This window comes from Ylistrum balloti, unplaced genomic scaffold (genome assembly GCF_031769215.1).
Source record: "Ylistrum balloti isolate Yb309-2 unplaced genomic scaffold, AGI_CSIRO_Ybal_v1 Utg369586, whole genome shotgun sequence".
Taxonomy (NCBI): Eukaryota; Metazoa; Mollusca; class Bivalvia; order Pectinida; family Pectinidae; genus Ylistrum; species Ylistrum balloti.
In genome coordinates, this window is record NW_026781874.1 from 31813 (window position 1) to 57913 (window position 26101).

General features: G+C 34.5%; 2 protein-coding genes across 2 annotated transcripts; one reads left to right on the forward strand and one right to left on the reverse strand.

The window, feature by feature from the left end:
- The first annotated feature begins 270 nt into the window (after positions 1-270).
- On the forward strand, positions 271-11913 carry LOC132544019 (mucin-2-like). The gene is made up of 10 exons (XM_060207581.1): positions 271-310; positions 764-823; positions 1408-1452; positions 2825-2872; positions 2970-3020; positions 3387-3431; positions 3891-3995; positions 5444-6049; positions 11123-11249; positions 11727-11913. Exons 1-10 carry the CDS (start codon positions 271-273, stop codon positions 11911-11913), a joined length of 1314 nt encoding a protein of 437 aa, XP_060063564.1.
- A 3749-nt stretch (positions 11914-15662) lies between these two features.
- Positions 15663-24912, reverse strand: LOC132544029 (deleted in malignant brain tumors 1 protein-like). Its single transcript, XM_060207593.1, has 13 exons — positions 24861-24912; positions 24482-24581; positions 23182-23288; positions 22043-22142; positions 21625-21776; positions 20950-21102; positions 20602-20734; positions 19422-19534; positions 18799-18863; positions 17503-17647; positions 17180-17344; positions 16196-16198; positions 15663-16129 (listed from the first exon to the last, which is right to left on the reverse strand). The coding sequence occupies exons 1-13, from the start codon at positions 24910-24912 to the stop codon at positions 15663-15665; spliced, it is 1755 nt and encodes a 584-aa protein (XP_060063576.1).
- Positions 24913-26101: the final 1189 nt, after the last annotated feature.

Consider the following 26101-nt stretch of genomic DNA (forward strand, 5'->3'; position numbering starts at 1 on the left):
TAATTTGGTTAAATTCAACAGTGACAATCGGTCTATTTTATTGTCCCAATATTTGAGAGTAACAGGACATTGCATTTTTCATCTCATTACCCTGAATTTAAAAAAAATCACCTTCTTTGAAGCGCCATAAAGAAAAACAGTGTTTAAGATAGGAATGTCACTGTGATGTACCGTAAATATTACAATGTAGATAAACAGACTGTCTGTATTTACGGGCTATAGATAAGACATTGTGACCTATAGTGTCCCACTCTGAGTGCAGGTGACATCATGTTGATTTGGATTTCGACATTAGTTCTGACCTTTTTTGGTAGGTTTTTTTTCTTATTTAAGCGATACGATTATAAAGAAAATTGGGCACTGCTATTTCAAGAGGTGAAATTTTAATTTTAATTTTAATATAATACTTGTCTCTTATAAAAATACTGAGCTAATATTTGAAGAATTTTTGAATAAGTTAATTATCATTGCTATTATGTAGTTTATGTTTAACGGAAGTATGTTGCTGAACGCATGCTTTTGGAAACACTTTTCGTATCTAAACTCTTAAAAACAGTAGGAGGGATATGTTGTTACATAACTCAACGCATATAATAACGAAAGGCTGACCATGAAATTTGATAAACACGAGCCATGTTCTATACTATATGTATTGCAACAGCAGTGACCGATATATTCTGACCATGTTCAAGAAATCTAGACGAGTGCGTCATGATACTAATATACAGTTGCAAAATCATTATAACACATTTCAACTTTGTAGTTTTATCCGATGGCCATCAAAGAAGATTTCTGTTCGGCCCACAAGGTGGCACATCTCTAGGTATGTTGTGTCTTTGAATTGTTAATACGTTTTTATACATATAATTATTGAAGTTATAATACTTCGACTCTTCGCATTCTACTTGAAACTTTATTTAATGCCATGTGTATTGATTTGTATTGGTCCCTTAGGAGATTTCAGTTACACATAATTTTCAAATAAAATTTCTGTGCATGTTTCTACTATTTCATCAACAAATCATGGTTCCAATAGGCAATCTTACCTATCGATGCCAATATGCTTTCCTCCCTGTTGTACAGATGAGTAGTACAGATAAAACCACGGCCATTGATCTACGTATATATTTCTCATGCTACATATGTGGTGCAATGTACTAGATGATAGGACAAACAACATAGTGGTTTCGGAACAATCATCACTGTTTGGTGATATTATTCTTGCCATGTATCTGGCCTAAACGATATCAGAAATGTTCTAACAATGTGACATATTCACCTCGTGTCGTCGTTTCAGCATTGCGTTTTTTATATTAAGACTTCATTGACATGTCGGAATTTTCTTGGGATCCTATTGCGTTTCTAGTATTGTGAGCAGTTTATAACATTAAAATAAATTTTTTGCAGAACACGTTTTGCCTGATGAGTGTATCTATTTGTCAGAGTTTGAAGGTAAGCTATATTCCAGTGCAATTAGTATACAAAAAATATACAGCACGAAAACACATATCAGTGCTCTCGAGAGGATCGATAAACAGAATTGACATACTGAAAAAACACAATGAAATTGTTACAGTAAAAATAAAACTGTGCTGAAAAATTCACTCTAAAATTTATTATTAGTGTTCTATAATTTTTCATCTTAGGCTGTTGAAGATAATATTGCATTAGAATACAGGAAAAGAATTCTTATGAAGACGCCAGTTTTAACTTCTGAATATACATATCTTTTGTTTTTATCAATACCATTATTTCATTTTACTCATTAAAATTTCATGTAAGTACTCTACTTAGTTTGATATTAGAGTTTCCTGATATAGACTTGAAGTAGGTGATTACATAATCTGTTGGAGAGCTACTACACACAGATGCAGAAAATCATATTCCATTCGACGAAATAATATCATTTTATTTCAAGCAAACCTTTTCCAAAAACAACAAAAATACCATCATGTAAACATAATCATTATCTAAACTCAAATTCAATAAAACTAGGGCAAAATTAAACCAAATAAAGATTTACACCGAGACTCATGAAAGAGTACAAGGAAAATAAGACACTATGTTGCGGAAGAGTAAGCGTCTTCTGCTTCGTGGACGACACCCACCTTATAAATCATGTCCAATCAAAAAAGTAATGTAACGTTTTCACATGAGATATTTATCAACGGAATCTCTATCTTTTGAAACGCTGTGCTATGAATTTGCAAGTCGGCGACATTTTGCATGAAAATCGTGTAACGGGAACACACCTTTTAGTCTCTTATGAGAAAAGCTTAGTAACAGAGGGGCACTGTTACTTCCCAAAGGTAGGTCCATAGTCTGTTGGAAGATGTTGTCAACCAGAAACTCGATCGTTTTTCTGTTGTCGCCCTCCGTATTTTTTTCTTTGATTTGGATGTATTTTTTCATGAAATACGCTTCAGTACATTTCACAACCATATGTTGGTGCCACCGAGCACCATTCTTGGGAAAGAAAACAGCTCTAACAACAAGAGATGAAGGTATTCTTTCAGTTTAGGATGGTTGTGTACAGAGTGGACAAATCATATGTTCTTATAGAAGATAGGATTATTTCGTAGAAGAGCTTGTTGAAGGTAAATCAAAAGCTTCTTAAAGTTCTTTAAAAACCGCATATGATTACCACTTCTTTAATAAGCAATACCACAATAAGACTGTATACTATATTGATAGAACGTGTAACAATATTGGAAATAAGAAGTTTAATCCATATTGTTTTCCCTCCTTACAATTATATCAATGTAACAAAGAATCGTGTTAATTTGGCTATTCTTATTTCATTTAGTGACAATTTTTGTTTCAGATGCTCTCGCAATAGCAAATCGATGGATCAAGAGTGGAGAGTATTTGTGTAAGTATCCTAAAAAAAGATTTTCACAGATTTGAAATTCTTATCCGTGTATAAATACATGTAATAGGTAAATAACCTATTGTTATTTTGGTTGCAGATTCAGAACTTCTAAGGATACGAATCAGAGAGCTGAGACATATCCCTCTTGGTAAGTTACTTTGTAAACTTGTAAAAATAAATTATTTGTCCTTAATATTAGCAATAAAGTAGCGTTAAGTGTTGAACTACTGATCAGGAAATGATTTTACTATTTTGCATGTATTGAATAAATATCTATTTTGAATATTAATAAGGCACTTTCACAAATTGATATCGATGCATGTACATGCGAGAATAAAAATTTGTTTTAAGGATCACTAGTACCAAACAACACGACTATGTTGCTTAACAATGATATTATGTTATTTATAGTCATTCTGATAAACAGCTGAAATTTGGCATGGAAACACAAAGCTACATTGTTAATATGACTTTATTCGAATTAAAGATGCTTATTTTTTCTGGTATTATACAGATAATGTTGAAGGCGGGTACAGATATCTCCTTCAACAATGGAAAGGTAATACTTACAATAAACACTTTTTCTAACTGCCGATGTGAGGAAGAAAGAGAACAAAATTGAAATAAATCTCTCAATCAGTATTGTGTCAAGTTTAAAACTAAATACGATTTTGTTTAGTTTCTATATCGGATATATAATATGTAGATCTTCATCACAGAAGGTCCCCAGTCGTATCCTTACACCATTCAACCAGTGCAATCACCAATACAACAAAGCCAACATTTTCCTACATGCTTTATGTCCTTTATTTGAGTTTCTATTTGATGTATAGTTGTAGAAAGAGTAGTAGCTTTATATCTCTTGTTTATTTTTCTTCTTGTGTTTGTGGTAATAATTTTATTCTATTGTGTAAAATGGTGGAGGGGGGGGGAGTGGGGATCATGATTGCAATTGCTGTATGACTTGATTGACTCTAGCACTTCTGCCTCGAATGATGTGACATTTTCAATTTTTCAGGAAACCAAACCACAGAGTTCCACGAGGCTATTATGAGCATTGAATACACCAACCAATTCCACCATACCGTGTGTCTGAACATGATGGAATATCTCCTCAACACTTGTAAGTGTTCATATATCTTGTGTAACTATTACCATTATATATCTTTACATTAATGACATATACTGGACATGAAAGTCATTTCAACACGTTAACGTTATTTTCCTTATGAGATAGATAATATAATTTTATTAGAACAATGCAATAGTTATTTCGCCCACAATATTCCAAAACCAATTTTACTGTTGATGGAGGAATAAAGTAATAAAGTTATTGCTGTTAAATAACAACGCGCTTTGTAGTAAGGCAACACATTCGATAATTTTACGATATTGAAATTGAATATCAAGTAAGTTACATTCTGAAACAGGCATTTTTGTTATTGGACCAATGTTTTGTTAACTATTGAAATTAACAGAAGATTAATTCAATTACATTAATTAAATTCTTATGAAACTGTTCATATGAAAGTAAAGGTTTATTATGAAGCATCATACACTTTACAAAACGAAATAATAAAGACATCAAGGTGGATGCATCAAATCAGTTTATTTTATAGGTAATGGTAAAATAAGGCTATAGAAAGAGTCACGGAGGCAGAAAATTTGGAAATTAATAATTACAACATAGGAGCTAGCATGTTTTATGTGTAGGAATGTTGAAGCCACATTGAACGATATCAAAACATGGATGGCTGAGTATTGTAATAAAATAATAACAGTGATAGATGGCTGAGTATTGTAATAAAATAATAACAGTGATAGATGGCTGAGTATTGTAATAAAATAATAACAATGATAAAAACAATAGGCAGATAGGAAAACATAAAAAAGAACACAAATAGTCGCTTGATTGCATAAACTACATTGAACATAATGTATTAAAATAAATATAAATATAAGTTCACTGTTCCCAATTTCTGATAACTCTCTACGTGTTGTAATGTACATACTTAACAGTCCTGTTACTGAGGCGTGGGTTCATTAACATAAATGATGTTTACATGTATTCGTGCCATACCAAGCGAGACAACTTATGTAAAAGCTGTTTATATTACCACGTTCTCGTCATGAGTTAAGATTAGAAAAAACGTATTTGAGTTGCTATAATAAGGAATAAATAGATTTAAGACATGACACAAAGCACTGAGATTGATTTGATGAAGTTTGTGCAGTTCTGTTGAATACTAATGGTGAATATTCGCGATTGTGTGGATCTAAAGAATCAAAATAATCAATAATGTGTAATGGTATTAAGTCATATGTATGTAAACCTGATTAGATTTTGGTGTAAACAGTGGTTTTATCAATTTCCAATATTTCTATTAGGGATTTAGATATGTTTCCCCTACCTTCCCCTACCTAGGCCAGGGACATGTAAGTAAGTAATGGAGAAGCCAAAGACAAAGACAATATATTTTAACTGATTGATGTATTCGTTGTTTAGTCCTAAATAATATTGAATATAGTGTATAATTATGTTGTTTATTTAAAACTTAACTTTAATTTTAGTTTTAAAACAACACCAAGGAAACGTTTGTGCACAATACCTTCGCTTGCCAAATAGGGAACTTGGTCCAGATCCTGTCCAATGTTCTCCTGTTCAAATATCTATTACCTCAAAGATACCTATGCCGACCTCCACAGTGACTACAACAACTAAAGCACCTATTGCAACAACAACAATGCTAGCAACAACGCCAACGACCACTTCGGAACTAACAACGACTATCCATTCGCAGCCAACGACAACCAAAGCACAAGTAACGACCACACTAGTACCAACAACGACCACACTAAAACCAACAACGACCACACTAAAACCAACAACGACCACACTAAAACCCACAACGACCACACTAAAACCAACGACTACTAAAACACCAACAACGACCACACTAAAACCAACAACGACCACACTAAAACCAACAACGACCACACTAAAACCAACGACTACTAAAACACCCACAACTACTACTCCAAAACCAACAACGACTACTAAAACACCAACAACGACCATCCTAAAACCAACAACGACTACACCAACACCTACAACCACATCATCTTCAGAAACAACAAAGCAAACTTCAATGGCCACGACAAAGAATCCAAATCTTTGTAAGCAGGACAATGAATTATTTTCTTTTTACGGAAAAAAAAGAAGAAGAAAAAAAAAATGAAACAAGCAAACACGCATTTAAATTTGCTTAATTAGCGGTTGTAAATTTGGACGTTCAGTTATTTTATATTAACGTTATTATCGTTTTATAATATGTTTACTGGATCAGTAAAGCGATTGGAAAATCTTCGAAATTAATGTTAATTAGAGCTTACACATGAAGTGTCAGTGTTAAGTAAACAATTCCATTAAGAAAGGGCAATTACAAATCAATTTTTGAGATGTTTACACATCTATCACAATGTAATATTACTTTATTACCCGGTATAGGTGCGATATGATACCACCCGTTATAGGTGTGATATGAAACCACCCGTTATATTTGTGATATGATACCACTCGTTATAGGTGTGATATGATACCCGTTATAGATGTGATATGATACCACCTGTTAAAGGTGTGATATGATAACACCCGTTATAAGTGAGATATGGTACCACCCGTTATAGGTGTGATATGATACCACCTGTTATAGGTGTGATATGATAACACCCGTTATAAGTGTGATATGATACCACCCATTATAGGTGTGATATGATAACACCCGTTATAGGTGTGATATGATACCACCCGTTATAGGTGTGATATAACACCCGTTATAGGTGTGATATGATACCACCCGTTATAGGTGTGATATGATACCCGTTATAGGTGTGATATACCACCCGTTATAGGTGTGATATGAAAACACCCGTTATAGGTGTGATATAACACCCGTTATAGGTGTAAGGATAACACCTGTTATAGGTCTTATATGATACCACCCGTTATAGGTGTAATATGATACCATCCGTTATAGGTGTGATATGGTACCACCCATCATAAGTGTGATATGATACCACCCGTTATAGGTGTAAGGATACCACCCGTTATAGGTGTGATATGATACCCGTTATAGGTATGCTATGATACCACCCGTTATAGGAGTGATATGAAACCACCCGTTATAGGTGTGATATGATACCACCTGTTATAGGTGTGATATGATACCACCCGTTATAGGTGTGATTTAATAACCACCTATTATAGGTGTGATATGATACCACTCGTTATAGGTATGATATGATACCACCCGTATTCAGTTTGATATGATACCACCCATTATAGGTGTTATTTGATACCATCCCTTATAGATGTGATATGACACTTGTTATAGATGTGATATGATACCACCCGTTATAGGTGTGATATAACACCCGTTATAGGTATAAGGATACCACCCGTTATATGTGTAATATGATAACACCTGTTATAGGTGTGATATGATAACACCCGTTAAACGTGTGATATGATACCACCGGTTATAGGTGTGATATGATATCCGTTATATGTATGCTATGATACCACCCGTTATAGGAGTGATATGAAACCACCCGTTATAGGTGTGATATGATACCCGTTATAGGTGTGATATGATACCACCAATTATAGGTGTGATATGATACCTGTTATATGTGTGATATGATACCACCCGTTATTTGTGTAATATGATACCCGTTATAGGTGTGATATGTTACCACCTGTTATAGGTGTGATATAACACCCGTTATAGGTGTAAGGATACCACCCGTTATATGTGTAATATGATAACACCTGTTATAGGTGTGATATGATAACACCCGTTATAGGTGTTATATGATAACATCTGTTATAGGTGTGATATGATACCCGTTATAGGTATGCTATGATACCACCTGTTATAGGAGTGATATGAAACCACCCGTTATAGGTGTGATATGATACCACCTGTTATAGGTGTGATATGATACCACCTGTTATAGGTGTGATATGATAACCACCTATTATAGGTGTGATATGATACCACTCGTTATAGGTATGATATGATACCACTCGTTATAAGTTTGATATGATACCACCCATTATAGGCGTGATTTGATACTATCCCTTCTAGATGTGATATGACATCCGTTATAGATGTGATATGATACCACCCGTTATAGGTGTGATATAACACCCGTTATAAGTGTGATATGATACCACCCATTATAGGTGTGATATGATAACACCCGTTAAAGGTGTGATATGATACCACCTGTTATAGGTGTGATATAACACCTGTTATAGGATTGATATGATAACACCTGTTATAGGTGTGATATGATACCACCCGTTATAGGTGTAATATGATACCATCCGTTATAGGTGTGATATATCTGTTATAGGTGTGATATGATACCACTCGTTATATGTGTGATATGATACCCGTTATAGGTGTGATATGATACTATCCGTTTTAGGTGTGACATGATATCACCCCTTATAGGTGTGATATGATACCCGTTATAGGTGTGATATGATACCCGTTATAGATGTGATATGATACGACCCGTTATAGGTGTGATTTGATACCCGTTATAGGTGTGATATGATAACACCCGTTATAGGTTAGATATGATACCACCCGTTATAGGTGTGATATGATAACACCCGTTATAGGTTTGATATGATACCACCCGTTATAGGTGTGATATATCACCCGTTATTGGTGTGATATGATATACACCCGTTATATAGGTGTGTGATATGATACCCGTTATAGTCATTGATATGTGTTATAGGTGTGATATGATACCACCCGTTATAAGTGTGTGTGATAGGTGTGATATAACACCCGTTATAGGTGTGATATGATACCCGTTATAGATGTGAAATGATACCACCTGTTATAGGTGTGATATGATAACAAACCTTATAAGTGAGATATGATACCACCCGTTATAGGTGTGATATGATACCACCCGTTATAGGTGTGATATGATACCACCCCTTATAGGTGTGATATGATACCACCCGTTATAGGTGTGATATGATACCCGTTATAGGTGTGATATGATACCACCCGTTATAGGTGTGATATTATACCACCCCTTATAGGTGTGATATGATATCACCCGTTATAGGTGTGATATGATACCCGTTATAGGTGTGATATGATACCACCAATTATAGGTGTGATATATCACCCGTTATAGGTGTGATATGATACCTGTTATATGTGTGATATGATACCATTCATTATAGGTGTAATATGATACCACCCGTTATAGGTGTGATATGATACCACCCTTTATAGGTGTGATATGATACCACCTTTATAGGTGTGATATATCACCCGTTATAGGTGTGATATGATAACACTTGTTATATGTGTAATATGATAACACCCGTTATAGGTGTGATATGATACCACCCGTTATAGGTGTGATATGATAACACCCGTTATAGGTGTGATATGATAACACCCGTTATAGGTGTGATATGATACCATCCGTTATACGTGTGATATGATATCAACCGTTATAGGTGTGATATGATACTACCCGTTATAGGTATGATATGATACCACCCCTTATAGGAGTGATAGAAACCACCCGTTATAGATGTGATATGATACCCGTTATAGGTGTGATATGATACCCGTTATAGGTGTGATATGATACCTGTTATATGTGTGATATGATACCACCCGTTATACGTGTGATATGATATCAACCGTTATAGGTGTGATATGATACTATCCGTTTTAGGTGTGATATGATACCACCGGTTATAGGTGTGATATGATACCACCCGTTATAGGTGTGATATGAAACCACCCGTTATATTTGTGATATGATACCACTCGTTATAGGTGTGATATGATAACACCCGTTATAGGTGTTATATGATAACACCTGTTATAGGTGTGATATGATACCATTCATTATAGGTGTAATATGATACCACCCGTTATAGGTGTGATATGATACCACCTGTTATAGGTGTGATATATCACCCGTTATAGGTGTGATATGATAACAACCGTTATAGGTGTGATATGATAACACCCGTTATAGGTTAGATATGATACCACCCGTTATAGGTGTGATATATCACCCGTTATTGGTGTGATATGATACCCGTTATAGGTATGATATGATACCTGTTATATGTGTGATATGATACCACCCGTTATAGGTGTGATATGATACCACCCGTTATAGGTGTGATATGATACCACCCGTTATAGGTGTGATATGATAACACCCGTTATAGGTGTGATATGATACCCGTTATAGATGTGATATGATACGACCCGTTATAGATATGATATGATACCCCCCGTTATAGTTGTGATTTGATACCCGTTATAGGTGTGATATGATACCACCCGTTATAGGTGTGATATGATACCACCCGTTATAGGTGTGATATGATATCACCCGTTATTGGTGTGATATGATACCCGTTATAGGTGTGATATATCACCCGTTATAGGTGTGATATGATACCTGTTATATGTGTGATATGATACCACCCGTTATAGGTGTGATATGATATCACCCGTTATAGGTGTGATATGATACCCTACCCATAAACTTATGTGTGATATATCGTTATAGGTGTGATATGATACCCGTTATACGTGTGATATGATACTACCCATAAACGATGGGATATATCAGTTCTATATGTTGATCCTACATCTATCACCAAGGCAATATTCGTTGATCGTATTATCCCTCCAGTGAATTCGCTAATGTAATACTTTTGCGTGTATGTCAGTAGTATAATATACCATTGAGCATTTTTCGTTTGGTGCATACATTGAAAATGGCTCAAGAAAATGTTCTATCATTTTTTTGTTTCATTCTTCAAAACCAGTAAAAATGTAACTTTTATTAGATATGTGAGAAAAAGTATCTACATTTTTTCATGTTGAACTCTTTTACAAAGGTTATCTTAATTTTTTATCCAATTTAGATATGATAAGTGATAGTTTTTTGTAATACTTATAATCAATAAGGCAAAATATGTTACTTTAAGAATATACTCATTAATTAGGTCTTAACCAATGTTTAAATAATAGTTGCGATATTTAGTATTGTTGTAATGTATATATCACTGTAATAACTAAAAACATAAAGAAGTTAATGTTACAGTAAATATTACTTATTCAAAGAATGAATGCTGTTTTTTATCTGACGTATTTTTTCCTCTTCCAAACGAAGCGTGTGCTGTTTGTACCGGCTTGGATTGTAAAAATAACAACACGGATCTGAACCACTGTGCTAGCCCTACTCAGTATTGTCTTGTTCGGATCCAAGACAGTCCAGGTTCACGAAAAGTTGTTCGCAGGTAAGGAACATTTTTGTTTACATATTGTATTTCGAGTTATTTACCTGTAATTTTGTTAAACTTTTAACGGATGTTTTCAACAATCGAAAACGATATCTTTCGCAAGCCACATTTTTTTCAATCATAAATAAGATAATATTATAAATGATGAAATTTCCAGTGAAAGTTTAATAAAACAAGTTAGGTTTCTTAGTCGTTTGTTTCTAAATCATTAGCTATATAATTAATTATTGTTATATATGTAAAACAACAACTCCCCTGAACTGAAACTGCTTGGTTATAGTTTTATTTCCTTCTAAGTTAAAAGAAAAAACGTGAAATGTAGAGAATTATCAGAATATAGTGTTAACAAGCCCACTCTACTATATTCTGATGACTGCTTACGAGTGCTGATGAATACTTTGCATGTACGATGTGCAGTTCACGGATATGGATTCTAGTTGCACATGCATTTTATCTTGATAAAACTTCTTTCAGGTGTGTAGACAGGATGTTTTGTGAACAAGATTGGCAGGATAATGGCGGCTACAAGTCATTTTGTTTCATGGTTGACGATGGTGCGTTCGGATTTGATTATGAATGTAACTTCTGCTGTGTAACAAACAATTGTAATATAGGCCCGAATTTGATCCCAGAGCAGACATCTCTCTACCAAGGTTCCTAGCATGAAGTGTAAAATGACAATTTGTTCAAAATCATCATACATCTTGGAAAAATAAAACAAATATCTAAAAATATGTTTTTCTTGGGTTAAATGTAAGAGTCGGGAATATCAGTAGAGAAACAACAGCAAGAAAGATCAAATTAATGTATCATGGAAGAACAAAGCCAAATCGCGTCTTCATTTATCTGGCGAATGATATTTCATTGAAGAGTAAGCAATAAGATTACTGAACAATAAAAAACGTATTTAAGCCATATACTTCACTAATGAACAGTAAAAACGTAGGTAAGCCACATACTTCACTAATGAACAGTAAAAACGTAGGTAAGCCACATACTTCACTAATGAACAGTAAAAACGTAGGTAAGCCACATACTTCACTAATGAACAGTAAAAACGTAGGTAAGCCACATACTTCACTAATGAACAGTAAAAACGTAGGTAAGCCACATACTTCACTAATGAACAGTAAAAACGTAGGTAAGCCACATACTTCACTAATGAACAGTAAAAACGTAGGTAAGCCACATACTTCACTAATGAACAGTAAAAACGTAGGTAAGTCACATACTTCACTAATTAACTGTAAAAACGTAGGTAAGCCACATACTTCACCAATTAACAGTAAAAACGTAGGTAAGCCACATACTTCACCAATTAACTGTAAAAACGTAGGTAAGCCACATACTTCACTAATGAACAGTAAAAACGTAGGTAAGCCACATACTTCACTAATGAACAGTAAAAACGTAGGTAAGTCACATACTTCACTAATTAACAGTAAAAACGTAGGTAAGCCACATACTTCACCAATTAACAGTAAAAACGTAGGTAAGCCACATACTTCACTAATGAACAGTAAAAACGTAGGTAAGCCACATACTTAACTAATGAACAGTAAAAACGTAGGTAAGCCACATACTTAACTAATCAACAGTAAAAACGTAGGTAAGCCACATACTTAACTAATAAACAGTAAAAACGTAGGTAAGCCACATACTTCACCAATTAACAGTAAAAACGTAGGTAAGCCACATACTTCACTAATGAACAGTAAAAACGTAGGTAAGCCACATACTTCACTAATCAACAGTAAAAACGTAGGTAAGCCACATACTTAACTAATAAACAGTAAAAACGTAGGTAAGCCACATACTTCACCAATTAACAGTAAAAACGTAGGTAAGCCACATACTTCACTAATGAACAGTAAAAACGTAGGTAAGCCACATACTTCACCAATTAACTGTAAAAACGTAGGTAAGCCACATACTTCACCAATTAACTGTAAAAACGTAGGTAAGCCACATACTTCACTAATGAACAGTAAAAACGTAGGTAAGCCACATACTTCACTAATGAACAGTAAAAACGTAGGTAAGCCACATACTTCACCAATTAACAGTAAAAACGTAGGTAAGCCATATACTTAACTAATGAACAGTAAAAATGTAGGTAAGCCACATACTTCACCAATTAACTGTAAAAACGTAGGTAAGCCACATACTTCACTAATGAACAGTAAAAACGTAGGTAAGCCACATACTTCACCAATTAACAGTAAAAACGTAGGTAAGCCACATACTTCACTAATGAACAGTAAAAATGTAGGTAAGCCACATACTTCACCAATTAACTGTAAAAACGTAGGTAAGCCACATACTTCACCAATTAACTGTAAAAACGTAGGTAAGCCACATACTTAACTAATGAACAGTAAAAACGTAGGTAAGCCACATACTTCACCAATTAACTGTAAAAACGTAGGTAAGCCACATACTTCACCAATTAACAGTAAAAACGTAGGTAAGCCACATACTTAACTAATGAACAGTAAAAACGTAGGTAAGCCACATACTTCACCAATGAACAGTAAAAACGTAGGTAAGCCACATACTTCACCAATTAACAGTAAAAACGTAGGTAAGCCACATACTTAACTAATGAACAGTAAAAACGTAGGTAAGCCACATACTTCACTTATGAACAGTAAAAACGTAGGTAAGCCACATACTAAACTAATGAACAGTAAAAACGTAGGTAAGCCACATACTTCACCAATTAACTGTAAAAACGTAGGTAAGCCACATACTTAACTAATGAACAGTAAAAACGTAGGTAAGCCACATACTTCACCAATTAACTGTAAAAACGTAGGTAAGCCACATACTTCACCAATTAACAGTAAAAACGTAGGTAAGCCACATACTTAACTAATGAACAGTAAAAACGTAGGTAAGCCACATACTTAACTAATGAACAGTAAAAACATAGGTAAGCCACATACTTCACTAATGAACAGTAAAAACGTAGGTAAGCCACATACTTCACCAATGAACAGTAAAAACGTAGGTAAGCCACATACTTCACCAATTAACAGTAAAAACGTAGGTAAGCCACATACTTAACTAATGAACAGTAAAAACGTAGGTAAGCCACATACTTCACTTATGAACAGTAAAAACGTAGGTAAGCCACATACTAAACTAATGAACAGTAAAAACGTAGGTAAGCCACATACTTCACCAATTAACAGTAAAAACGTAGGTAAGCCACATACTTCACCAATTAACAGTAAAAACGTAGGTAAGCCACATACTTCACTTATGAACAGTAAAAACGTAGGTAAGCCACATACTTAACTAATGAACAGTAAAAACGTAGGTAAGCCACATACTTCACCAATTAACTGTAAAAACGTAGGTAAGCCACATACTTCACCAATTAACTGTAAAAACGTAGGTAAGCCACATACTTCACCAATTAACTGTAAAAACGTAGGTAAGTCACATACTTCACTAATGAACAGTAAAAACGTAGGTAAGCCACATACTTCACTAATGAACAGTAAAAACGTAGGTAAGCCACATACTTCACTAATGAACAGTAAAAACGTAGGTAAGCCACCCACTTAACTAATTAACAGTAAAAAGGTAGGTAAGCCACATACATACTTCACCAATGAACAATAAAAGCGCAGGTAAGCCACATACCTCACCAAAATTCTGTACATTCATAACATCAATACTGATAATATTGTTGCTGTCGTTAATTCATGTTAGTCTTCACTGTGTAATGCTGACGCTCAGAATCTACTGAATAGTATCGCTGAGTACTATGTTTGTACTAAATGAATTTTCTGTTATCTTTCATCATTATGACAATCTGTACAGTATAATTTGTTGTTTAAGTCACTGTTGTTGCTACTATAAAGGTACATGTAACTCGGCACTAAAGGAATTCTATGAAGTATTTACTTAATCTTCTGATATCAAGTTCAGGGAGAAATTGACAACAAAATTGTATTTCATTATTTTACTTAAAGATTTAAAGTCTAACTCGTTTGTAATAAGGCGTTGTACACCTTGCATGGTTTATTACTCTTTTCTTTTTATTATACCTCATCCATATTGTCTTGTTTCTAATAAGTCAATACAGTGACACGTGATTAAAACAACCATTATCTCATCTACAATAGCGTTGCATTGGTTCAAACTTCGGCATGTCCTCAAATCGTTAAATTGCCCTCGTTGTACAAACTCTTGAAAGGCCCGTACTCCTAACTCTCGAACGTTATATCTACAAATAGGGCTAATCCGCCACTCATAGCAATAGTGTTCCTAATTCTGTTTGGTCGTTCATGTAAGGTTTTAAAGTCAGAAATTTATTTGTGGTACAAATAGTACAAATACCAAGGATAAATGGTACAAACACTATAAAGAAAGCTTGACATATAGAATGTACAAAACCTAGTAAGGTGGCGTGTATACAAACGGATCTGGCACATTATTGTTCAATGGAGTAGGATTGGAATTAGGATTGGTATTGTAGTACGTCTGTTGTATTGGTGGGACTGATCCTCCGAAGTTCTGAGGTAAAGGAGGGTAAGCTGGATCCTGGAAAATGTGAGGCGCTGATGGAGCTACTGGTTGTTGTATTGTTGTAGGTTGTGGTGGTACTGGAGGTGAAGGATCAGCTGCTGGAGTTTTGACCGTTGCTTTTTTCCTTATTGGTTTTTGTTTTGGTATCTTGACTTTGGTTGTAGCCGTCAGTTTGTAATTAGTGATACTTGGTGGACTGACCTTAGCTGTAGATTTCGTTGTTTTTGCACGAAGCGATACTACTTTGCAAATGACTGCTATTATTATAGCAGAGACGACAACTACTGGTACGACAATAGTAACAATAGGAATGTTATTCTCATCTTCGTACTCATCTGTAAACAACAAAATGAAATGTTTCAATCAAAAGTGAGATATAGAGGTTTATCATGAATGACTACGTTCTCTTTGCGCGGAATTTTTTGACATTTAAAATTCAGTAAAATAAATCAAAGGTTTACTTTTCATTCGATTTCGGAAAGCATCATCAAAATATGATAAAATATCAATTATAGATTGGATGGACTGCTAAAAGTTCACTTAATATCATCAATTTGATAAACTCATCTGTTGAACAATTAAAAGTAAGTTTTGTTTAGTTCTAAGCTCAGGATTTCATTATCATTATTGTGTTCAGTACTAGATATGGATCTCACTTCCTGTTTGGCTTTATGTTATCGACAAAAATACGCAATTTTTTTATGGATGTGCAATAATGTTTAGAAATGAAGCAACGATGATATTAAAGAGTTAAGAATATGAATTTTGATATTTTACGACAATTCGATTGACTGAATACATTTATAAATCCTGCTTCATTGAAGTACCAGGCTGTGTCACAATCAGAAGGAAACGAGTTTGACTTGTCATACGAATCTGCAGTTTAAATGTACTTGCACTGATGCAAACAGTGTACGAGATGGAAATGGATCGACATGACATTTCGGGCGCACTATAACCATATCTATACTAAGCTGGAAAATAGTGTATGGCAACAAGCTTACTGAGATCATTGATAGGTTATGCACTTGTAATGTATATACACACTTAGTGAATAAAATAAGCCGCTGGCATATACCTACTAGCTGACAATAAATTATACCGGGACTCTTAACATGATGATAACATAAAAGATTACAGAAAAAAATTGAATGATCAAATATAAATCATGATAAGATATTATATGAGAATCAATATATTCATTTTTCATAATTGCAATTAAAATAAAGAAACCTCACGGTCAAAACGGAGATAATATGTAATGCTTTGGCATACGTGAAGGAAGTTAAATGAAGAAATCGCCATAGGAGATTATACACCACAGAGAAGAAAATGTGTATTACCACGAAAGATTAGAGTTGTGTCCCTTTGAACTGATTGCATACCTGTTGTGTCTCCTATCCTGTATCTCAAATCAAATCCTGTATACCGTACAGAGCTGTCTGTGTTCATGTAGAAGAGCACATATCTACTGAGACTGACAGAGTAAGATTCACTTAAATCAATCTCACCACAAAAGGTGTGTAGATGTGTATCATAATCACAAGCACCTGGAAGGAATAAAAAATTTTTTTTTTTCAAATTAAGTGAAGACCGCAACTTTTAATTTGTCATTTAGAAATGAAATATGGTCAGATTCAATTTCATATCTTTTGTTCATGTAATTTTCCCGGCAAATAAGTTGCAATTTCGATTTCTGAATTTTTACCTTTGTAGACCTTAAGTGTGTCATAGGAACAAGACTCGAGTCGAAATGCGGCGAAGTAAAATGTTAAGGTATCCGAGACTTCCGGCTTTGTAATCAGCCAGTATTTTGAATATCCACTGAAATAGGTAATCAGAGACAACACAAGCTCAATTATGTGATAAAAAAATCGATAATAATATTGCGGAATAGAATTGACAAATCAGTCTCCATTATATATATCTTAAACGATGTGTCCAAAATAAAGATAAAATTATATCGTTATCTTTAATAAAGAGGTTAAATAACCTTACATGTACCTTACATGCACGTGTAATTGCACATGATCATGTTAGCTATACATATAAGTTCTTCTCAAAGTCGGGTTCAGCAAGATAACATCAGATAACACCCATCACATTTTCATGTCCATACACCTAAATGATATTTGCAATCATTTACTGTCTGATATATGACACTATAAAAATGATATATATTTCGTCTTATATAGAGTGTATGAGATGATACATAGATGGACGTCATGTTCTTACTTATCGTAGTTAACTGAAGGATAACCAAGATGTGAGTACATGGACCCTTCAATGCTGGACGCGTTCAGTGTTTCCAACATGGAATATCCTACCACACATGACGGCAACGCTAGATTGCGAAAAAAGAAAACACTATGAATTAAATACAATTTTCTATCACAAATTTCTATTTTATCTATCAGCACGTTCACCTCTTAACTATTGGGTTTGATTTAGGCTATCATTGTTCCCTAAGAGGTATTTGTTCCCTCTGGGTAGCTGTGATAGGTGTTTACCAATATACAGTGTTTACGTGTCTCGAGTGATCTGATAGAGACTAGCTCGATATACCCGTGAAAAACGCCGACGGCAAAAATACTACAGGTTTCAAGAGATGTAGGGTAGTGAATGTCATCGTTCTATGGTTGGCATGAACAAGTATATTACGGAATATACTGAAAAATCATGTATCTCCTGTCTCATAGAACAGAAATGAATAAGGATCATATGAAAGAAAATAATAAGTTATCTTTTGTTCAATTCATTCTGTTTGAAACAGAATATTTGGCAAGTTGTATAGATTATCTAGATAAACACCTTGAGACTACCAAAGCGAAACAGTATGAACGTATTTTGATTTCATTTTGATATCAGTTTTTCGCTACAGTAAACATACACTTGAATGCTTAAACTCACCTGCCGTACTAATGCTGTAAGAGATGTAGAATCCCGAGTTGGTGATAGAATGGTCAGTGTAGAAATACAAGGTGACAGAAGAGGCGGTAGATACCAATACGGTGTTCAGGTAGCTTCCGCTGTATCTGCTACCAATGACAGGATAACCCGTGCTGGGGCCTAACATTTAAATAAACAAAAAATACATAATGTTGTAGCAAACGAGAATCAGATAGGACCTAACCGAGCATATTGCATATTTGTTAAATTTCGAGGACCTAATATTTCGCGTTTTTTTGCGGTTTGCACAATTAATAATTAATAATGGAATACAAGTTGTAGCAGTTGTATTAAATGGTAAACAACAAGGATTTACAAAAAACTGTAGGATTGTAACACATTTTAAGTATTCACAATTGTATTGTTCTTTGCCAATTTATTGTCGACAGAGGAAATAGAAACAACAGCCATTGACTTCTTATTGAAGTATGACTATTTCCCAAATAGATTTGATCTGTTTCAATTTTTATTACTAGATATCAGTGGAAAAGGCTTATTAACGTTAGAATGATGGATCTGACAGAGTAATTGCACATTTAAATAATGTTATAAAAACTACGAAATATTACAATCCAAAAGCATTTTACTAAAGGTTTTGATTTACTTATAACTGCATATGTGGACAGGGAACAGTGACTGAGTGGCGATCACCAAAACTGCTTTATTTAGTTCACCTACCGTCGTACACATAGAGGTAGTCATAGACCGCCTCTGTATATAGGCTGATTATAGTTAAAGTAATCACTTTACTAGTGTCCACAGATGCGATCATCCAAGTACACGCCAAATCACTGCAACAAAACATTATCATGATTATCACATCAAAAAACTTAATGACATTATTATTATTTTACAATTCAGACCCATATTGGCGTCTGGGGATTCTAGGATCCTTGCTAAGATCTTATCCCCCATTAAGAACAGTACTGATCAGGTAAGCACACTGCTGCAATACAAAATGAGCAAAGAAAAGTCAGTAGTATCATACGACTTGACAGTTCTGTACTGACTCATCGAGTACTTCCAGTTTAGCCAACCTCTTTATGAAACACTTTGATCAATTGACTCTTAGGACATCCCAAAATACTGCAATATATTTAAGTAGATATGCTGAAGATACGCAGACCATTATACTGACGAATGTGTTAGATGAATTCATTAAGGACTTCCAACAACTGTCAACCAGACATAGAAATAGCCATCGAGAGGATGATGGACCAAACTGTACATAAATTGCACTCTCACTCCGACGTCTCTGAAAACTGTTGTAAGAAAACCGAGAGGATTCCTATCCTTTTGGGGCCCACATAAGGGACTAATCCCGCAACGAAGACAAGGACACATTGATCGCTGGGTCCATCTGTGTCTCAAGAAGGCGATTTACATCGCCTCCTCCAGACCTGACCTCAGTCTGGATAGAGGACACCACATCCTGCCTGCCACCTATGCCAGCCTTGTTCAGTCAAGTGATTTGGGAAATCCTTAGTCATGCGACAGAACACCACTAAGCCTGTCCCCTGTCAGAAGGGCTGAAGAAGACTGCCGGATAGCAGACAAAAGCTACTCGTGAGTGAGTTTTTTTTTAATTTAGGATAATTGTTTATAAATACTTTAGAATGTACATATACTTAAGTTAACTATAAGTAAGAACATTTCCTAACGTTATCTGATAGTTTCCTACTTTTACATAAGCCTCAGACAAAAACGGACTTGATGTCATTACCGTCTTGTATATTACGTTTAGGATCACCAAGTTTGAATAAAACAATATACAAACGTGCTGAAGTAGGCCTGGTAGAGAAAGTAAGTGTCGTACATCTGTAGTGTGATTGGTAATTAAGAGGCATATCAGACTTACTTGCTATAGTAAGAAGGGTAGTTAGGAGACGTTAGAAATTTCTGATGTGACTCTGCAACTAAGGACGAACTCCCACAAGATGACACTATAGACTGCGTTGTCAGAACTGGCACTGTTTCCGTCGCTGCTGTTCCTGCCAAATGGAGCAAAGAAATATATTAAGATTACGTATCTTTCATTTTTTAACTCTCTAATCATAAGATATCATATGATCTTGTTATTTTTCAGAAGTGATTTTTATATACGAATTGAACTTGATATTCATTCGAATATAGTAGTATGGTATGTTCTGTATGGCAGTTCATTTTGTACTTATCAAACTGTTTCCTGTAGCTTTACAACATGCACCTGCATACGCTTGTATACTGATGACCGGGCCCCTGGTGTCACTAGGAGAGTTGTACCGGAACGTTACCGACGTTTGTGTGGGATAGATCACTATGGTGTCGTCAGGGCTCTGGTTGGCATTACATAGCCAGTACAATAACGTTGAACCAGTGCCTGAAACATGTACAGACAGCAACATGATAGGAACGTATTTCAAATTAAACTGAAAAGATTAAGGACTGATAGTATTATCGTAGCAAATCATAGTGGTATCATTTCTAATATCACTTCTACACTGTGCAGTCATATACTTGTTAAGACACTTTTGTGATGTCATGCATATATGTTTGAAAACTTTTTCATTCATTCTAAATAAAATTTCCCAAATTTTTCTTCCGTTTGAATAATGTTATAGAAAATATCAGATGTTTCCTTGTGATATTGAATGATGTATTTAACAATTTCAATAATTATATATAACACTCTACAACTAACTAACTAACTAACTAACTAACTAACTAACTAACTAACTAACTAACTAACTAACTAACTAACTAACTAACTAACTAACTAACTAACTATCTAACTAACTAACTAACTAACTAACTAACTAACTAACTACATAACTAACTAACTAACTAACCAACAAACCAACCAACCAACTAACTAGCTAGCTAAATTAATCGCATTCCTTACCGTCCCATACAGAAAGTCCATATTGGTTGTAACAGTGTTGAGTGGACGTCACATTTAGATTGTTCGAAGTAAATGTTAAGTCACTCCAAATTAAGGTTACATTTAAATTACTGGAGGATACAGAGAACGTCACATCACAGTTAGTTATCATTCTGCAAGGAAAACAAAAACTTTAATTAGCTTGATCTGTATAAGTTATGGCTATTAATATATTTAAGTTGATGATATACAAATTTAGTAGTAATGGAGAAGATGAGCTCGTGTCCTGGATCATGAAGCATTACCATGCTTACAATTATTACTGTTGGGTTTATAACGCTCTGTACAATTATTACACATTGTACAACAGTATTTATGATTCACTATCATCTAAAGAAGTCATCATTTAGCTAGAAGTATGAATTATATAAATACTTACGGATTTGTAGAGGCAGGAGCGTTTGGTAGCTTCAATTGTTGTATGTCGTTGGTGCTGATATTGATAGTGCTTGCACAGGTTGAAGTAGGCCAGTCATGTACTGAATAATAAAGAGTGTGTTCATGTATTAGATTATATCATCTAGCATACCTAACAATTACTGCAAAGTATATACAATACTTGCCTATCATCTGACATCCAGGATACTCCAGTGGTTACAATCACTGTAGCTCTCTGCACTCCTGGAACATGGGCTGATACGCTCCTTTTGAAGATTTCAAAGGAGCGACACCAAACTCCAGAGCCATTACAATAAACCGTTAACAGACCTTGAGATTTGTTTGATGTACATCACTGGATCAAACTAGTCTTTCGTCCTGTCCACAGGATGTCGTTGATGGAACCTGCTATTTTGCCATGACATGTTCCAAGGTTGCAGAGAGTGAACGCGATCGTAACCCCTGTAGTCTCGAGGATGACCATCTGACAAAGTAAATTCTCCAATGTTTGATGTAGCAAATTCAAACTTCAAAATACAAAGAAAATTACTATGTTCAAGTCATCTCATGCTTACAATGTCGTTATTTGTTGAGGTTAAAATCACGTGTTACGATAAACAATACATTGTTTATCTTATAAAATGGTGAAGTTTCTATTCAATACCTACAAGACTTCTTGGTAAAAATAATGAATTTGCTTACCGAAAGATTATGAAATGTGATAGGTATATCGTGTTAACGTACGGTTTGATGAGGACGAAGAGTAAAGAGCAAAGTACGTCAATTTAAAACCTCGTCGTGTCACACTAGAGTCCGATGTGAACTTCATATATAATACAGATCCTGTTGTAATTATGACGGCTGTCGATGACGAGGTGTAGCGACCTAGTAAAGTTCCCGAGGATGAGCTACCTGTTCCATACAAAGAAATTAAGTACATTCGCCAAGGATAAAATGTTCGTCTATTTTTCGCTATCGAATAAACCCATGAAACATGGAAGCCACGAAAGTATAATTAATACAGAAAATGAACAGTTTCTTTGGAACAAAAAATAATTGCAAATTGGATAAAAGCAATATATAGACAAGCAACGGATTATTTCATTCATCTGCATAGATTTTTTGTCCTTTTTTACTTACCTTCGTAAAAGTAAACAAAGTCATATCCACTCTCTAAATGCATGTCCTGGATGCTGAGGACAACTACGCCAGTGGTAGCAGTTATAAGCCATTGACAATTGGTGCGACTGCAAAATAAATCACTTAGAGATGACTAAGGGATAAATATTACATGAAGGTTCAGGGTTAGTTTCAGTGTCAGTGTCAAGATAGTACTGGTTATGAGTGTAGTATCGATGGATTCATTTATTTGTGTATATTTTTGCAAGAGAAATGAATTGGTATCGGTATTCACTCATGTAAACACGCAACATCTGTACAATATTATAATACTCAGAATCCAAAACTTTGACTGGAACAGCAAGCAATTCGTCAATTCATTTACTTTATCTTAATCACTTTGTGTACCCTTAGCCACCTTAGAAATACATATTTTAACTTAATGATTAAAATGATTAGCATTTCCGATTTGAAGAATTTTTATTTGTTTTTTTTTTTATTTATTTATTTTTTATTTGTATTTCAGAAAAGTAATCGTAGCGGTGAATGAGGACATTAAGAAACCCTGTGGAATAGATACAAATTCTACTGCAGGAAACATACCTAAATAGATTTGGTAGGCATATATTGTTCTGTGGTGGGCAACGGAAATGAACCATTCTTAATTGTCAAACTCTCAAATTTACTTGAAATCCTTATTAACCATTATAATGGGTTACATATTAGTGAAATATGTCTTCTAACGAAATGGAAAATGTTTCCCTACTTGCAATCCATCAAAATCGACCTCTGTGAGGGTAAGTATATCGTTACTTTTTAGACTCCAATGAGTTTAATTCTGAAGTCCTGATCACACTAAAGAAACATTGGTTCTGAACTCTTGATATTTCAGATGTTTGAATTTTAAACAATGTTTTTTTTTCGAAATATTTCAATCGAAATAAGACTACACACATCGCATGTGCCAAAAGTGTTTCAGGAGGTAACTCGTTTAATGAAAAAAACTATGCCAGTCGATGTCGTTGAGGTTTTTTTTCGATATTTCAATCTAAAGTTCGACTCCCACATTCCCCTTTTTAATGTCAAGAACTTGAAACAATAAAGAGACATGAATGATAAAACAGCCCTTTATTTGCTAAAACTCAATCTTGATTATTTGGATATTCAGTTTTGGCAATTGTGTGTAAAAAGCAAATGGAATCTTCTCAAATTGTTAACAAAATTCAGATTTGCTATCACACATTTGAATTTTTCTTTTCATAAGATAAATGTTTGTTTATATATATATATTACTATAAATCAAAATCACATCAATACTTACTCATCATAGTTATTAGGGTAGTTCGGCGATTTAATTTGTCCGGAGTAGTCAAGATGAGCTGTGAGACCTAACGCACTAACGCACTGAGCGTTCAACGTCTCTAAAAAAAAAAAAAAATTGAAAAAAAAAGAAAAAAAAAACCACACACACACTAGAATATTTTTCTTCTCTATTTTTCAATCGAACGCAACATTTTGTCAAACAATTATTAATTAACTTTGTGATAAGTATATTAGGCACATATTTAAAGATATACTTTAAAATGAACTTACTAGTTTTAGCCATTGATGAATCTTAAAATCCGTATAAGACGTTCGCTATCCAATTACGTATAACCAATAATTTCAATTTGGCTAGTTATAGGTCGGTATGTACTCACCAAATTGTATCTGTAAAAGCAGTATAAGCGTCAAAATCAAATTTGCCGCCATATTTGTCACGTGAGCCTATGGTGTGCTGTACATGTAGCTCGAACATTCAATGAGTGTTGTGCACAACATTGAAATTATTTTACATCCTATCACCTACAAAAGATATAGATTAAAATCATCTTTATGTTTCCGCTCTTAATTGTAAAGCCTTCTTTCAACAACCAACAATCACACGCCTTTAATAATTTAGGGTTGTTACAGAGCAACGATTCGCTAGATATAAAAGCTCCAGCAAGAGAGCTGACACAGAGAACGATGATTGGCTTAATTTGTATCGTTGTCTATTTACTATGTGTTCAAATATCTTACCGTTTTGGACTCCAGTTATTTGTCTATCCTTTGCATGGTTCACGTAAGTCTATGGTATCACATATGTTTGGTTCAAGGATGTGAATAATGATCCCACACATGAATGACTCTACTTTGGGTATATTACCTATACACACCTGTAAACCAACAATAGCATTTAACGGTATAGTTAAACCCGTCCATTTAATACGCATTGTGCGTGTTCATCGACATTTGTTTAATAATACCAGCGCGTTGTGTGAGTCCTTAGCTACAGTAAACAATGGGATCGGATAACCCGTTAACTAGATACTAGTGTACAGTAGGAAGGATATGACAGCACTGTATACTCACTGTTGTTTTGGTTTTGTACTTCATCAGCATGTTATGTCGGTTCTGATTCAATAGTGTATTAACTATTTATTGGGTCTGTCAGCACTACGTGATATACTGAATTAACAACGGTATCACCAGGGAAAATAAACTCTACGGTTTGAGATATATTGAACTTATTCGTCGATTTTGGTATAAAGATCTTCCAACAGGCAAAGCTATCGGAAGAAACTGTACCTCTTCTTTTTTTTTAATGTACGAAGCAGAATGTTTCGAAGAGTTTTTCGAATCAGAACACAAATACTTTGAGAATCCTTTAATTTCACTTTCATATATATTGATCATGTCTTCTTTTTCAATAACAATAAATTTCTTAACAATGCTTTTCTTATATTCTCATCAGGCTTTGACATCAATGATGATGAGCAGGGCGATTTCCATATCTCATTTTTATTTCCATTTCAGGATGGCACCAACCCTGAATCCCCAGAGTGGTTTTTACGTGTTATTTGAGAATGACGCGGTAACTGACAAACTCACAATACCGGGTTTTGAGATATGTATGCTG

Excerpts from the sequence above, each read along its gene's own strand:
- LOC132544019 (XM_060207581.1), top strand. The coding sequence starts at position 271 with ATGTTGATTTGGATTTCGACATTAGTTCTGACCTTTTTTG. Across the intron at positions 3,021-3,386 it reads GCTGAGACATATCCCTCTTG|ATAATGTTGAAGGCGGGTAC; the intron begins GTAAGTTACTTT and ends GGTATTATACAG. Across the intron at positions 6,050-11,122 it reads GACAAAGAATCCAAATCTTT|CGTGTGCTGTTTGTACCGGC; the intron begins GTAAGCAGGACA and ends TTCCAAACGAAG.
- LOC132544029 (XM_060207593.1), bottom strand. The coding sequence starts at position 24,912 with ATGGCGGCAAATTTGATTTTGACGCTTATACTGCTTTTACAGATACAA. Across the intron at positions 22,143-23,181 it reads CTTTGTTTACTTTTACGAAG|TACATGACTGGCCTACTTCA; the intron begins GTAAGTAAAAAA and ends TTTATTATTCAG. Across the intron at positions 17,345-17,502 it reads CACACTTAAGGTCTACAAAG|GTGCTTGTGATTATGATACA; the intron begins GTAAAAATTCAG and ends TATTCCTTCCAG.